This window comes from Xyrauchen texanus, chromosome 14, assembly GCF_025860055.1.
Source record: "Xyrauchen texanus isolate HMW12.3.18 chromosome 14, RBS_HiC_50CHRs, whole genome shotgun sequence".
Classification (NCBI taxonomy): Eukaryota; Metazoa; Chordata; class Actinopteri; order Cypriniformes; family Catostomidae; genus Xyrauchen; species Xyrauchen texanus.
Genome location: NC_068289.1, coordinates 11,180,602 through 11,196,302, shown reverse-complemented (window position 1 = coordinate 11,196,302; position 15,701 = coordinate 11,180,602). Strand labels below are relative to the sequence as shown.

General features: G+C 38.2%; 1 protein-coding gene across 3 annotated transcripts in view; it reads left to right on the top strand.

Moving 5' to 3' along the window:
* The first annotated feature begins 4,418 nt into the window (after positions 1-4,418).
* Positions 4,419-15,701, top strand: part of LOC127655326 (inositol polyphosphate-4-phosphatase type I A-like) — a 35,819-nt gene continuing 24,536 nt past the window's right edge. For all 3 annotated transcript variants that reach the window (XM_052143079.1, XM_052143078.1, XM_052143077.1), the window contains exons 1-2: positions 4,419-4,545; positions 14,415-14,639. In XM_052143079.1, the coding sequence (XP_051999039.1) occupies positions 14,540-14,639 (100 nt within the window). In that variant the 5' untranslated portion in view covers positions 4,419-4,545; positions 14,415-14,539. The remainder of the gene's footprint in view (positions 4,546-14,414; positions 14,640-15,701) is intronic.

Sequence of the window (15,701 nt, the reverse complement as noted above, 5' to 3'; positions counted from 1 at the left end):
GACAAATGTTCCTTAACCATTTAAGCTCTGAGGGTGTCTTTAAAGATTTCCTGTTTCAGTGTCATACCAAAAATGTAAGGTTTTTAACTAGAGAAAAACAAGGAAGGTCAAGTCCTTGGTATCATTGAGAGTATTTTTCATTTTTTTAATGATAGATTTATTATTACTCTGAGAATGTCAGCCTAAGAAACTGCTGGGAAAAAAAACTTGAGCTAAATAAATTGCTCTGAAAAACTGCTTTTGTTTTGCTCCCAATCATGTCACCTGTAACTGAGTAACATTTTGTGTTGATTTAACAAAGCAATCAAAAGTTATAGCATTACAAAAATAATTTATCCTATTGTACAAAAACGTCTCAAAGAGTGTCCAAAAGCAACTCCAAACAAATAAAACATAATAATTGTACATAAGAACTAATTACACATGCAAACACAACAGTGACTAAAGGTATGCAAAGCATGCAGACATGATTTTAGGGGCATGAATAGTTAATGAACTTGCATGGTTTCACTGTTTGCAAATGTATTATCCCCATTTTTATTCTGATTTTGTAGTTATATTATGTTTGGTTACTTCTTGTTTTGTAAAGAAGTTATCAAATTAATTTTCTGATGAACTTGACGCAGTTGTCAAAAGACATCCATCAAGCGAATGTTTACATGGAAGACGATTGACAAACAGCACAAGAGGACGCAAAGATGCGTTCCCTTACGACTTTAGTCCACTTGACATTGCGTTTACTAACTCATATGGGGAGTGCCTTCATACACAACCTATTTGAAACCTCTCTACAATAACGCCAATATTCTAATATTGGCTGTGGTGTTTTAGCCCCACCTGTTTGGCGCAAAACTAACCGCTTGTTTCGGCGCAAACTGACTGCTATAAAACAGATGCACAGACATAATTTCCTCAGAATTACTTCCTTCGAGACAGCGATTATCTCTTGTCTCGAAGCCCTCTACCTTCGCCGTCAATACACACCAGTAAGTGTATGGAATCTTCACAGCAGCGAGAAGACTCTCTGCTCCCCTGCAGTGCTCGGACGAAAATCACTCCGCCTTGCCGCTTGATGATTCGCTGGCGAACAGACCTCAGCATCCTGATTCTCTGCAGCCCGTTGGCAGGTGTAGAGTATCCTTTTAAGGCAAAATTGTACTTGTGTGTTATAAATATAAGTTATATAAGTTATATAAATATAAATCTATATTTATATATCTAGAAGAGCCACTTATGTGTTCATGTGACAAGCATGAGAGCTACGTTTTCTGTCTGGGCTGCCCGCGCCCACGCAGAGTCAGCTCTCATGGAGACAGACTGTCCTCACTGTCAGGACATGAGTCTCAAGTCGCTTCGCTCACGAATCGCCCTCGTTCTGAGGGATGATTCAGCCTCTCGCATGCTCCCACCCGCCTCTTCTGTGATTACCGAGGGTTTCATGAGGGGACACACACCCCACGAGCCCCTCAATCTCCACGAAGTGCATATTTCCCCATACACTATGTGCGAGATGAGCTCTGGCTCTCTGAAGGAGCGTCTGCAGCGTCTCATTTGGTGGATCTGATGCTAGGGATGATAAGGATGATAATGACGATGTCATTTCTCTCGCCGCATCAGGCAACTGGTCAATGGATGATGCTACCGCCCCTCCCCCCAGCGAGGGTGAGGACCGTGTATGCACCACTGACAGGGAGATGCTTCTCGTCCTTGCAAGGGCGGTCGAAGAATTCAATCTGGAGTGGTCTCCCCAGAGGTACCTGGACAGTCTCGCCTCGATGAGTGGTTCTTGCAGTCCGGACACGTCAAGCGACCACGGTGAAAAGAATGGCTGTGCCCAACTACCCCCGGTGGAGGAGGCGCAAGCCTTGGCCTAGACGGAAGCAGCCACATCAGCGCCCACCTCGCGCCGACGGGAGGAACTCCCCCGTGCAGTGGAAGTGCTCCTGATGGGCGCAACGTTTTGAAGCAGGAAATGAAGCACGTGGTTCCCTCTGGTGCTCCAAAGAAGGCTCGATTGGAGTCACAGAACTCCCCACCTCCCTACTGCTGTTCGTCGGGAGAGGAATATTGTTGTTTACAATGTTTACAAACATGTTGTTTCTGTGTCATATGCAATAAAAAATGCAATAAAGAATACAGCACTCGTTGCAAATGCACGTACAATATACTCATCCATTCTGAAAAAAGAGCCCTTTTCCTCTTCAAAGCACACACATTATGCACAACCGCTTCCCTATGTTTAGCGACGCATTATATCATACGGTGAGCAAACCAAATTGCCCTCTGTCCCATTAGCGGACGCATGGCGAGCCCTAACGGGCAATTCAGAATGGGTTCAAAAAACGATCGAACATGGCTATACGATCTAATTTGCATGCCGGTCACCCCGTTTCAATGGCGTTCTGTCTTCCACGCACGCCAGTGTTACGAAATCTCCATCCATCCATCCATCGTCAACCGCTTATCCTGTGTACAGGGTCGCGGGGGGCTGGAGCCTATCCCAGCTAACATTGGGCAAAAGGCGGGGGACACCATGGACAGGTCGCCAGTCCATCACAGGGCCGTGTTACGAAATCTAATCCTGAAAAACGCTATAGAGATTGTGCCAAATTGTCAAGCACATAAAGGGTTTTACAGCCATTATTTTCTTGTCCCAAAGAGACACGGCGGACTTCGGCCATTTAAATCGCGCACTTATAAAGTGCCCATTCAAAATTATTACTCAGAAACGGATTCTATTGCATGTACGCCCACACGATTGATTTGCGTCGATAGATCTGAAGGATGTGTACTTCCATATCCAAATTGTACAACACCTGTTTTTGAGATTCACGTTCGAGGGAACAGCATATCAATTCAAAGTCCTGCCCTTTGGACTGTCTCTGGCTCCTCGCACATTTACGAAGTGCATCGATGCGGTTCTCGCCCCTCTGAGACTGAGCGGCATACGCATCTTGAACTACCTCGACGATTGGCTGTTACTAGCACAATCGCAGGGCCCCCCTTCGAGCCTTTGGACTTTTTGGATTTGCGCATGCTTTCCGTTAAGACCGCACTACTGCTGGCTCTGGCCTCAGTAAAACGGGTTGGTGACCTACATCCATTATCAGTCCCGGACTTTCAAGAGCCACTGTCAAACCCAGGAAAGGCTATGTACCCAAGGTCCTGACCACACCCTTCAAAGCGCAGGTGGTTCACCTTCAGGCCTTCTTCCCTCCTCCATTTAATTCAAATGAGGAACAATCATTGCACTCAACTAGAGGTAACCTTTGACGAATGGTGTGTCCTTACAAGATGTAACATGTCCGTACATGTTTTGCAGCAGGATGGTCCTCACAAAACACGTTTGCAAGGTTTTACAACCCAGACGTAACGTCTCTTTCTTCACAAGTCCTTTCAGTTTAGAGCACTTGCTATTCGATCGATCGATCGATCGATCGATAGATAGATCGATAGATAGCGCGAGCACACTCGACTAGAGGCATGGTCTTTGACGAATGGTGTGTCCTTACAAGACATATGTTTTGCAGCAGGATGGTCCTCACAAAACACGTTTGCAAGGTTTTACAACTCAGACGTAACTTCTCTTTCTTCACAAGTCCTCTCTGTTTAGAGCACTTGCTATTCATTAGATAGACAGACAGACAGACAGATAGATAGATAGAGCGAGCCAATTTGGGGCCCCTTGGATGCAGCTTATGCAATCCTGTGCATTAATCTGCGCCTGCACGTGGCAATGATTGTCCTAATGCTGAATCCCATGAAGACGAATCCCTGTCTGCATTCAGTGCTCATTTTACGATTGTGTTTAGGCACAGTGTCTGACTATTTGATGAGAGATAGCTCAGCTGCAATAAAAGTGGCGAGTTTGGGAGAAAACATGATATAGATTATATTAACAAGACGAATTCATCTGAACAATTAAACAGCAGAGAACTTTTATTCTGTCTCATATATAAACACATTTAACATTAAATCATGTATTCTCCCATCACTGCACTGAGGAAGACGACGGTGCATGTTGACCAATCCGAAGAAATGGGCGTTTCAGGTCCATTCAAATGTGCGAATCAAATATTCAAACCATATATAAGTGAAATCAAACAATCAAAACGCAAAAGTGTCCCGTGACTATTTTTTCAAATTTCCTGTTTTTAACTCTTTAATTACGAAAAACAAGTAATTATTTGTTTTTAATATTGTTTTTTTGTTTTTATTATTTTGAATTCCTAATGGAATATGAAATTAACGAATAATACACGGATTGTAGTAGATTATCTAGTAGAGATGCTTTCAGATATAACCAAATGTTTTTTAAATACCTATGCTACTATGTTCTCCCCATCATGTAATATGTTTCTGAAGAATATTAACTAGAGGTGGAGGCGGGCCTCACATCCTTCCGACGTCGTTCGTGGTGACGTCAGAGCAGGGCGAGTCTAGAATGCAGAGCAAGTGGAATAATTGAATTGCGAAGATCGCTGTGTATGAAAACACTGATTTGCATAAAACCTACAAAACATGGAGCTTATCGGTGACTGAAACGTAAGTGATTTCCGAACTTCTTTACTAAAACAAAATAGTAATATTTTCATTTCGGTCGTTTATTAATACATAGATAATCGCTTGGAAGATAGCAATGCATCAATATTCAGTTCATTGACGTCCAGTTGTGACGTGGTGCTCGAAATTGTGTGTGAGGAATTAATAGCAGAGAGAGAGGTCATTATGTTATAAGACGCAGTCGTTATCATTTTTGTTTATTTTCCGTCACGAGTGCATCGACCCACTGTAAATCAAATGTCCTGATATTCTAAGCCTGCAATAACTGAACTGCGCGGTTACCAGATGCGCTAATAATCTAAAAAAAGAAAAGGTCTGCTGGTCATAAATTATGTGTTGATTTAATGCTCTATGAAAGCTTATAAGGTTTACCTATAGTGCAAGGCATCCTCAGTAATTTCTTGTCACATAACTGGATGCAGCAGCATCTTTGAATGCAATGATGACCTCGCCAGTGATGGCTATGTTGACATGACTCCATTATGGAAAGGCATTATTACGTCATAATCAGCAGCATGATGATGAATAGATGCAAGTGTTGTCACTTGGTATTTCAAAATCAGTTCAGATTTGTTGTAACAACAAGGGCCTCGTTGTCTCAAGACTTCTTCCTCAATAGTTTCTGTAAGTTGTTCCTTATACAGCAGGACACTTATTGGCTTTTTAAATATGGATAGTTATTTTTGTTAAATGTAGTTGACTGTTCTTTAACACTCTAAATTGTACCTGGATTTTTTATTACAATTTACAATTGACTATTGGAAGATGTTAAAGACTCGCTTGACTAATTATACAACACTTCACAACTAACCTGGGTCTAAAAATCCACTGGCAGCTAATAAACATGCAAATATTTTTGAGTACTTAGAGATAGGAGGTCATGGTGATTGGTAAACATTGTGTTTCATGGTTTAAGTGTGGGAAGCCTTAGTTAAGGATCTGGGTTTCTAATAAAAATATTACAGATTTTCTAATTTCTCAGTCCTCATCACAACCATGCTAAAAATACCAGCATTGCTGGTCACCAGAACACTGTATGTTGTGTTCTCGCTGCTGGTGTGCTAGTTTGCTATACAGGCATTTTAACCAGCTCAACTTCACTAAGCTAACTTCATCAGAAAGATCATGCTTGTTGACCAGCATTTTTTGCAGGTGGAAAGCATTTCTATACTGGTCTACCAGTTAGATCAGCAGAAAATCAGGGGAAAAAAGCCCAGTGAATGAATTCCCAAGCTGGTCTAAGCTTTTTTCACTCATTATTTTATAAAACATAAACATAATATGGAAAACTGGATATTGTCACTTACTGCAGATGAGCCTGATAAAAACGAGCCCACAAACCACATAACACAGTTCATAGCTGAATGAATCCTTACATAGTGACTTGACGATATATCGGGCACCCCTAGGATTTACAAAATAATTACATAAACAAGGTGAAGTTTAATGGAAAAGGGTACTGTATGTAAAGATGTAAAAGGTGGAAAATGATGCTTCAACCTGAGAAGAGACCATTGTCAATGTTACTGCAATGTGTCAGGGCAAGACATGTTCATGCTGGTCAAGGAAAACTGCAGTGAAAACCAAAAATAGAGCATCAAGCTTTGCTGTTTCTAACTGAACATTTGGCTTTATTTATATATAAACACATTTGACATTTAAGTCATGTATTCTCCCAACCTCTTGCTGAAAGAGTTCACCGGCCTGTACAGAGACCTCTGATGTTGTACTGTGGAAAATATTAACAAGAGGCATAGATTTGCCACACAAATAATCCACTTGTTCTTTGTCTTATTGGTGTGACGATGGCCCAGAACCTGAAGTTCACAGATGTACTGTTGGTGTGAGAATAGCTGTAAACGACAAGGTTTTAACATTGTGGATTATTTTGGGATGAAACCCAAACATAAAACATATGCTCTTCTCTTCTCTGTTATGCTTTCTGTGTAAGTGAGACTCTCTGTCTGCCCTTCTTCACTTGTGATTTTTTCCACACCAATGGGTATTAAATGATATGAGTAAGACTATCATTAGATACAGACAGAGATGGCACACATCTGTTCCTTCCTAGGAGAGCAGAATTTATCTCAGTCAGAAGTACTGATCGAAGGGCTAAAGATTAAAGGAGAGCATGCCATGGATAATCCTGTTTTCACCCAGACAATGACTCATCGCTAAGAGGAGATGGCAGTTCTTTATAAGTAATATGTGAATTTATATGTGACTGCTTTAAATACAGTTTGATATGAATCCAGTCAAAACAGAGATGAAGTGGCAATGCTTCTTTTTTTATTTTTGTTACATTAGCATTTCATTTCTCCTTTTAGTCTCTCTGAAGTAATGCTTTTTATATTCTTAAAGGTGCAATATGTAACAATATTCATGTAATATTCGCCTTTTTTGTCTAATGTGTGAACGGCTTCAAACAAAAAATTGAGTAAGCAAATAAATACATTTATCTACTGCAGGGGTGGCCAACTCCTATCCTGAAGAGTCACTGTCCTGAAGAGTTTAGCTCCAACTCTAATCAAACACACCTTCCCTTAATTTTTTTTCACTTCATTAGTTTGTTCAGGCATGTTAGATTAGGGTTGGAGCTAAAAATCTTCAGGTCAGTAGCTCTCCATGACTGGAGTTGACCACACCATATCTATTGATTCCTGTATGGCTAAGCGGGAATGTGATCGTGGTCGAGCAAAAACTAAAGTGAACATCGGCAGGGAATTGGATTCCTGGAGGGACCTTCGTTCGGGGTTATAAACGGAGGGGCAAGAGAGCAGTATTGTTGGAAGAAATTGTCTTGCATAAAATACCCAGTACACGAAACATGTATGCAGCGCTGTGTACTAACAGATTATATGTAATCTGTATTACTCAATCAGATTACAAAACTCAATTACTTGTAAATGGATTATAGGGATGTCCCAAAACTTGTATCGGAATCGGGTCCAATACTGCGCTCATGTACTTGTACTAATGCTCGCAAAAATGCTCTGATACCAAAAACCGATACCATCTGACGTAAATATTCAGCGCATAATTTACAATCTAGTTGTTGTATTCTTCATTTGTTATTGCAGTCAAACAGCTAACAGTCTTTTGAGGCCTTTTTGCACAAGTGACAGTGGGGTCCATATCGGGTGAAGTGCTCAAGAGTTTATTAGGCCGTTCCATTTTAACACATTGCACGGGTTCCTCCCGTAGTGAGCACTCGTGCAACGTAAGCAGAGTGCCAATGAATTTTGTAATGCAAGGCACATAAAAACTAAATATTTATTTAATTAAATGGCAGCCTGTTGCAATTTAATAATCACATTGGGCCACACAGTGGCCTACTTTTCTGTAAGTGAGATGCTACTGTCAAAAACACACAGAAACGAAAGGGCTTTACTCCAAAATAAAAGCACAATTTAAATGGAAGAATGTACAAAAGAAATATTTCACTACTCTTTATTTATGTGATATTTACCGTTATACTACTACTACTGATAATAATAATAATAATAATAATAATAATAATAAATTAATAGTATTTGTATTATATTTAAGCAGTTTTGCAAATCTGTGACGCTTTTTATGAAGCACTTTATTTGAAAAAATAAGTCCAATGCTGTATTTTGGATTGTACTGTTAGGTACTGTATAAAGGCACTTCATTTGATATAAATAATAGCCTACCATATTATGTTGAAAGTTTTCTATTTTCATTTGATTAAATTCATTCATTTATTCAGACACCATATTGATAGTTTGAATACAGACTCCATTGAAATTAACTTTAGATATTAAATAATAATAAAACAGAAAAGATAAATAATAAAACAGAAATCCATATGGGCCAGTACCGAAATGGAAGTATCAGTACTCATACTTGTTCTCAAACAAATTGTATCGGGACATTCCTATTTGATTACAATATATTTTATTACATGCGTAATCAGATTACAGTAACAGTTTATGGATTGCATGATTAAATTCTTGATTACATCACAAATCAGCCATAGGCAATAATTAGTACTCACAGTCATTTACTATTATGCTCCTGAATGTACTAATTATGCTACCTTAAAAGAGTGGTCTGAGTCAGAGCCTGAAATATGTGCAACATGCCTAACCAGGTACAGACAGTGCTGTCCTGTTCCTCATTTGACCACAGACAGAAATAACTTGCCTTCATAGAGACAGGGTGGAAGGGGAAGTAACTGAGCAATGCAATCTTTGCTTTAGAAAAATTAGGTCTAAAAAAGACACCTCATTAAATCTTAAGAAACATTTCAAGGTTCTGTATGTTTTCTATATTTGTATACATGTATAGTGTATGCTCTCTAAGTATGAAGTATTTTAGTAAGTATTCTATGTATCATTTCAAATCAAATCCCTTTATTGTCACTCAACCATATACACAAGTGCAACAGTGGGTGAAAGTCTTGGGGCAAATGAAATAAACAACAAGAATATCTGTTATATATAATATATAGTATATTCTTCATAGTCCGATTCACTATACTTCTCAATCACTGGTGAGTGAAATCTGAACATTTACCAGTCATTGGCTAATCTGTCATGATCCTGCTTTTTTTTTTTTTATCTTGTTTTATTCTTGTTGTGGCAGGGTCGTGACAGTTTCCTCCACCCATCTCTCAGGTTGTTTCCATGTGCTTGTGTTTTCTTCTCTCTCTCATGCTTCCCCAGGTGCTGCTCAGCAGCACAATCGGCATTGCTATTGCAGCTCTGATTAGCACTGCTTGTGTTTTTGGGCTGCACCTTTGTATATATATATATATATATATATATATATATAATATAATTATACATATTATATACTCTGCACCCATCTACTGAGGTACTTCAACTTGGGAATTAACATTCCATGCATTTGAACATCATATTTACAGGCAAATTGGTGTAATTTATTTTAGACATTTCTGTTGAAGCAAAGAATCGTGGGTGGTGAGTGCCCATGAAGGATACACCTCATGCATCCTCTGAATTCCCGTGAATGAAGGTCGCATTCGAAGGCTGCATTTGAAGTGTCCTACTCGCTTTTCTGAAACGAGACAGCCTCTGATGTATGCGGCCGACAAATGCAAAAGCCTTCCCAACGAGACATAGCATTTATATTCTCCATCGTGAGAGTTTGTTTCTGTTTGTTTTTGTTTTGTTCAATATTTTATTTATCTCATTCATGCATTTGTGTTCTCAATCACATTACCAGTCCCTGACATAATCATAGACGTTTTTAGTCACATAGCGCAAGATTTGGTCGCACATGCAAGTGATTTACTCGGATTATAGTGGGTTGCCACATAAAATAAAAATCGATCTTGGGATTTAAGAATTGATATCGAGATAATTTATTATTAAATGAAGATCACAATGCATCGGAAAAAAAATATTTTTACCCAGCCCTAATGTTACTCAGCAACTGACAAATAGCCTTTTACCATTTGATTTTATGTTTATTACTGTTGAATAAAAGGACTGTTATTTGTTACTTAAAACATAAAAAAATTAATGATTTGATTTTGATTTTCATCTAAAAATGTAATAGTTTTTTTCAAAAGTAATTAGATTAGATTACTTTAAAAGAAGTAATCTACCCAGCACTGCATGCATATTGAGTGAAACACCTTTGATCAGTTTTGAGCTGAGTTGCAGAGTGTGAGAAACACTGTGAAAGATTGAGCCAGCATTAAGAAGAAGATGAATAGGAGAAGGAAAGAGAGAGATATGTGGTCATCTAGTGTCATGTTTGACTTGTTTACATTCTGCATCATGGTTCTTATGCACCTCGGCTGAGAAGTTCTCTACAGCAGAACTAGTTCTAGAAACATTCTGTTTTATAAAATGAAAATTAGAGAAAAAGAAAGAAAAGAAAATTACACTGTCATAGGAACAAGCAGAAAGATGGAGGCAGCACAGCAAACAAGAATCATAAAGAAACAAATAAAAAGCATAGAGTTAAACAGTCTGAAAAATAATTCAATTTTAATAACAATTATTAAAGGGCTTGCACTGGTGAGTAAAATCTGAACATTTACCAGCCAGTGGCAAATCTGTCATGATCCTGCCATTTTGCATTCGGCACTGTATTTATATTCATTTATTCTTGTTAGGGGTTTGATCTAAAATAGGATTAACCTTCTGCAATTAATTTAACCTGAATGGTTAACATACAAACTAGGCATGTCACAAAATTCTGGGTTGCACTTTATTTTACAGTACATGTACAGTATACTTAGTGTACTTTCCCAGGAAAGTACTGACTAATATAAGGTAACTACATATACTTAATATGGGTTAGGTTTAGAGTTAGTACCTAGTAATTACTATAGTTGTTGTAGTTATATAGTATGTAAATGTAGAGCAGTACTGTAAAATAATGTGCTACCGAATTCTGTAATATGGTGTGTCATGATAATTAACGTGAACAATATTGTTATCGTGGGCACTTCAAAACACCGTAAATAATTCTACATAACCTTTTATACAAATTGTTAGATTTTTCTGATTGCATGGTACTTTTTTTTCCATCAACATACCAAGATTCACGACACTCGGCATAAATGACACGTGCACTCTGATGTAGTCAAAACCAATGTGGATGAGAATCATGGCTGAAGTAGGAACACAGACAACCCTTTATCAGCCATCTAAAAGAGTTAAGTTGGAAGTGTAAAACTGAGTAAAACTCTCTAAGAGTCAACTAGCTAAGTGTCAAGACAACGACGAAGAAAGTGAAGGGTTGTTGCCATTTGCAGATAATGTGCAGCTTGCTTTCAAGTGGCCGAAGTGTAGTAACTCCTCTAGTTACACTTGTGTCTTGTGTCCCAACTAAAATCCAGTTGTAATTAGCTAATACTAAGTCCTGTAATTAATAATGTGGCACAATTATATTTTCAATATTAAGTTAAAGTTTGAAAGCAAAGCAACTGTACGTTGCTATACAGTGCGAGTGAACGTTCGGTTATTACATTTGTAGCTAGCACCTAACTATATACTGTATTAGCAACTGGCTTGCTGTCCAGAAAAATAACATGCATTTGTTTTTTAAATGTTCAGTGTTCTTTTCAAAGTTCTTTGTTATCTGTTCATTTAAAAGGCCAGTTTGGTATTGAAAAAAGTAATTGAACTTGTTATTAAGTGAACAACGATAAAGTTTATTTATCTTTCAACCTGTTTTTGTGATGTAATTCAGTACCGTCATACCGTGATAAAAGCAATTCAGCAATTACCGTGATGTGAAAATACTGTATGATAATGTCCCATGCCTAGTACAGAACCATTCAAACTTTGTTTTGTAGATCATTTCTGCCTTAGGTGTGTTAGGTAAATTTTTTGTAACCAATCTCATACTTTAATACATTTCTAGTTTGAAAATCTCCCTTTGAATTACAATAGAAGGTTCAGCATTCAAAATGTAACTGACACCATTGATGTTATCATAATGGCTCCAATGCAGCATTTAAATTGCATTAAACCAAAGCCTAAAACCTAAACTTACCTAAAATGTCAACACTATTCTTGTCGCCTTGCATGTACAGGTCATGCAAAACAAGTGTGCTATTTTTGAAGCTTTCTGTTCGTCAAATGGCATTCAACAATGGTCTCGTGACAGTGTATTGTATTGGCTCATTGTTGTAGTTATCTGATTAAACAGATTGTATTGTATGAATTTAACATATGGAAGTATTGATCATTAGACATATATATATATATATATATATATATCCATCCATCCATCCATCCATCGTCAACCGCTTATCCTGTGTACAAGGTCGCGGGGGGCTGGAGCCTATCCCAGCTAACATTGGGCTAAAGGCGGGGACACCCTGGACAGGTCGCCATATCCATATATATATATATATATATATATATATATATATATATATATATATATATATATATATATATAGGTCTGTAGAATGTGTACATTGCTCTGTTGAGGTATTGTAACATTTAAACAGATTCACTGTCAGTCCCAGAATGCTCATTTGAAGAGAAAGTCACTTACACTTCCTGATTAAGCAAAATGACAGGATGTGGTTGTGAGAGGAGGTGGAGTATGTGGCAGACTCAGAATATGCAGTTTTGAATGGCACTATAAGAGTGTAAATGTGTGAGGGACTGTATGTTGAGCTCATATTTTACAGAGTTGCAGATAGTACATGGACATTGTGACAAGTGACTACACTGTAGCAAGATAGTCCTTGGAATCAAAAGCACCATATTTTATTAACAACATCAATAAACATCTCACCACATTGATCTACTTCTGTATTTTTGTAATATTTATTGTTCTGATGGAAGACAAGTGGCTTTTACAGCATAATTCAACCTGAACAAGCATGAAATCAAAAGGAGGCATTTTTAAAATTATTTGGCAACTGGTGGTTAGGCCTAATATGTGTGAAATATCAAAGCCTATGAGTGTGGTAATTATCAAACTCCTACTGCCACAGTGAAGTGTGGTCTTTATCTGCAGGCGAGAGATGGTTGTTCTATTCTTGATTTGCGTTGAATGCATTATGATAGCCTAAATGTGTTGATCATTATGATGTGTTCCTTGTCAGTAAGGTGGCAGATGGATGTCTGGTGGGTTGTTGGTTGTGTATGCTGGAGGCTGAGTCAGAGTCAGCCACCATCCAGCCCTTGAGCCCCAGACTGCAGCCCACTACCTGCTGATTTGCATACACCGCATCCAAAAACACAGAATGCATGGGATGGACATGGAGCGTATTTGCATTCACTCTGTCTCTGTTATTATTTATTTAAAATGGAGAAGATTGTTATGAACGGACATAGATGTGCTGTGCGGGCATGTGCAATTCAAAGACCAAATTCTGTGACTGGTTTGCAGTGGTGGAATGATGCTGTACAGTCACAGTAAAGTGTGCCACTTTGATAAGGATTTTATATATATATAAAATCTTATAAATATATAAATTGTATATATATATATATATAAAATGTATATATAAAATAAAAAAAATTAAAAAAATATATATATTTATAACAGAAAGCAGATGTGTCAAGTCTGGTTTTAAAAAGTTGATGGCATGAACCTGAGGCGCCATCTAAAAAATATGGCGCTCATGCGCGAGATGCTCAAATAACAATCGAGACGTGACGAAACATTTAAAGAGGTTGACTAGCGAGTGTTTACATTAACAATTAAAAAACAGTGCAAACGGATGTAAAAAAACGTCATGATCTCATGAAAATTACGTGAATGTGGTTCATTACATGTATCACTGCAGTTTCAGAGTGAAATGTTGAATGAGGAGCGCTAAAAGCAAGTTTAATTTTCTCCAAAAAATATGAGGTTTATGCTCATCTTAATGAGGTTAATGCTGATGGACTTTTAAATTGCCTAAATAAAAGCTACCTCCCTAACATAGATGGTAGACCTTTTACAGAAACTACCAATAGTGTCACAAAAAGCAAATGTGAGATGATGTTGCATTTATTTCACCAGAAAACTGCAGCGATACATAGGAGGCATGTAAGTGATTTAGCAAAAATGTAATTATTGTAAGTAATGTTTTATTACAATGAAACCAGGTTGGTAAAAACAGCGTCTTGCAATATACCAACTTCTTAACCACAGATTTAACTTTGCTTATTCCAAAAGAGTGTGGTCAACAGCAACCTGATTGTAGTACATTTCCTTTTTGTCATAAATTCTCCAGTCATAAATAATGCACAGGCATGCACAACAGTTTGAGTTAAGTACAGTCTCATTCTCTGGTTGTCTCAGGTTAACTGCCTTAGGGATGATTGGTTAGTTTCTCTCTTGGCAATTGTTGACGCAAATTTTGACTTTGCCTTTCTGTCCCCTTTCTCTCTCAGCGTTTAGATTCAGAGTAATCCAGACTGAAACAGAGCTTGGATAACTGCTATTTATTTTTTTTACTAACAACGCAGAGGAGTGAAAGAGATACTCCTATTTGTCACTGAAGTAACGAGAAGCTAAGATGGCAGGAAGAGAGCGCAGTCCACGCCACAGGCCTTGGTCCGTGTATCGAGCCAACACTTTTGATCTGTCCTCTGAGATGATGGGGTTGGCGTTAGCAGGTGAGGGATTATTAGATTAACCTGGTGATTTTTACATTTAACTGTCATGTACAACAAACTGTTACAATGGTTCAGTCATGACAACTCTCAGCATAATTTAAGGTGTTATAATGGATATGACAAGACAGTGGGTTGGGTCTAGCTGATTAGATCTGCTTACGCTGCTGCTGCTGCAGTAGCTGCAGAGCAAGGGCAAACTTGCAGCTGCTAGAACATACACAGACATGCTGTGATGAGCATGTAGGCATGCTGCTGCTGAACAATTAGACACGTATTCAGTTATTCAGGACATGCTGCTGAAGAATTTTGACATACATATAATTCCAGTAAAACAGATCTAGACAAGTGGTGCTGGGGAAGAGGAGGGTTTCAGAGAGAAAACTCATAGTGAGCTGCAGTGAAATGCAGTTGATTGGCTAACAGATTTCTTGTCGGCTGAAATACGTATTAGCTGTACCGTGCAAACTGATTGGCTTAACAAGCTTGCACAATGTTTTTCCCACTGCTAACAGATAATCCTGTTGGAAACAAGGCTACAAATAATATTTTACTTTGACATAATACAGTATATGACCAAATGTATGTGTACACAAAATCAAGCAAAATCACTGGCCACCAGTGAAATGGTTTACTGACCGAGTCTGGTGTGGAAGAACTTGACTGGCCTGCTGAAGGCTCAGACATGAATCTCACTGAACACCTTTTGGATGAACTGAAACACTGACTGCGAGCCAGAATCCATCATCCAACATCAGTGCCTTACCTCACGGGTGCTCTTGAGTCTGAATGTTACAACATCTAGTGGAACATTTTCCAAGAATATTGGAAGCTGTTATAGCAAAGAGAGGACCAACTCCCTATTAATGGCTGTGGTTTTGAAATTAGTTTAACAAGTACATATGAGTGTGGTGTTAAGGTGTACTCATAATCTTTGGCCATATATTGTACCAAGAAACTTGGTGCTTTGAAATTTCATTTATGTTCAATAGTTGTTTGCCCTCACACTACAATAATTTGCTAACAAACTAATTAAAATCTTTAATATTTATGGAATAACTGTGC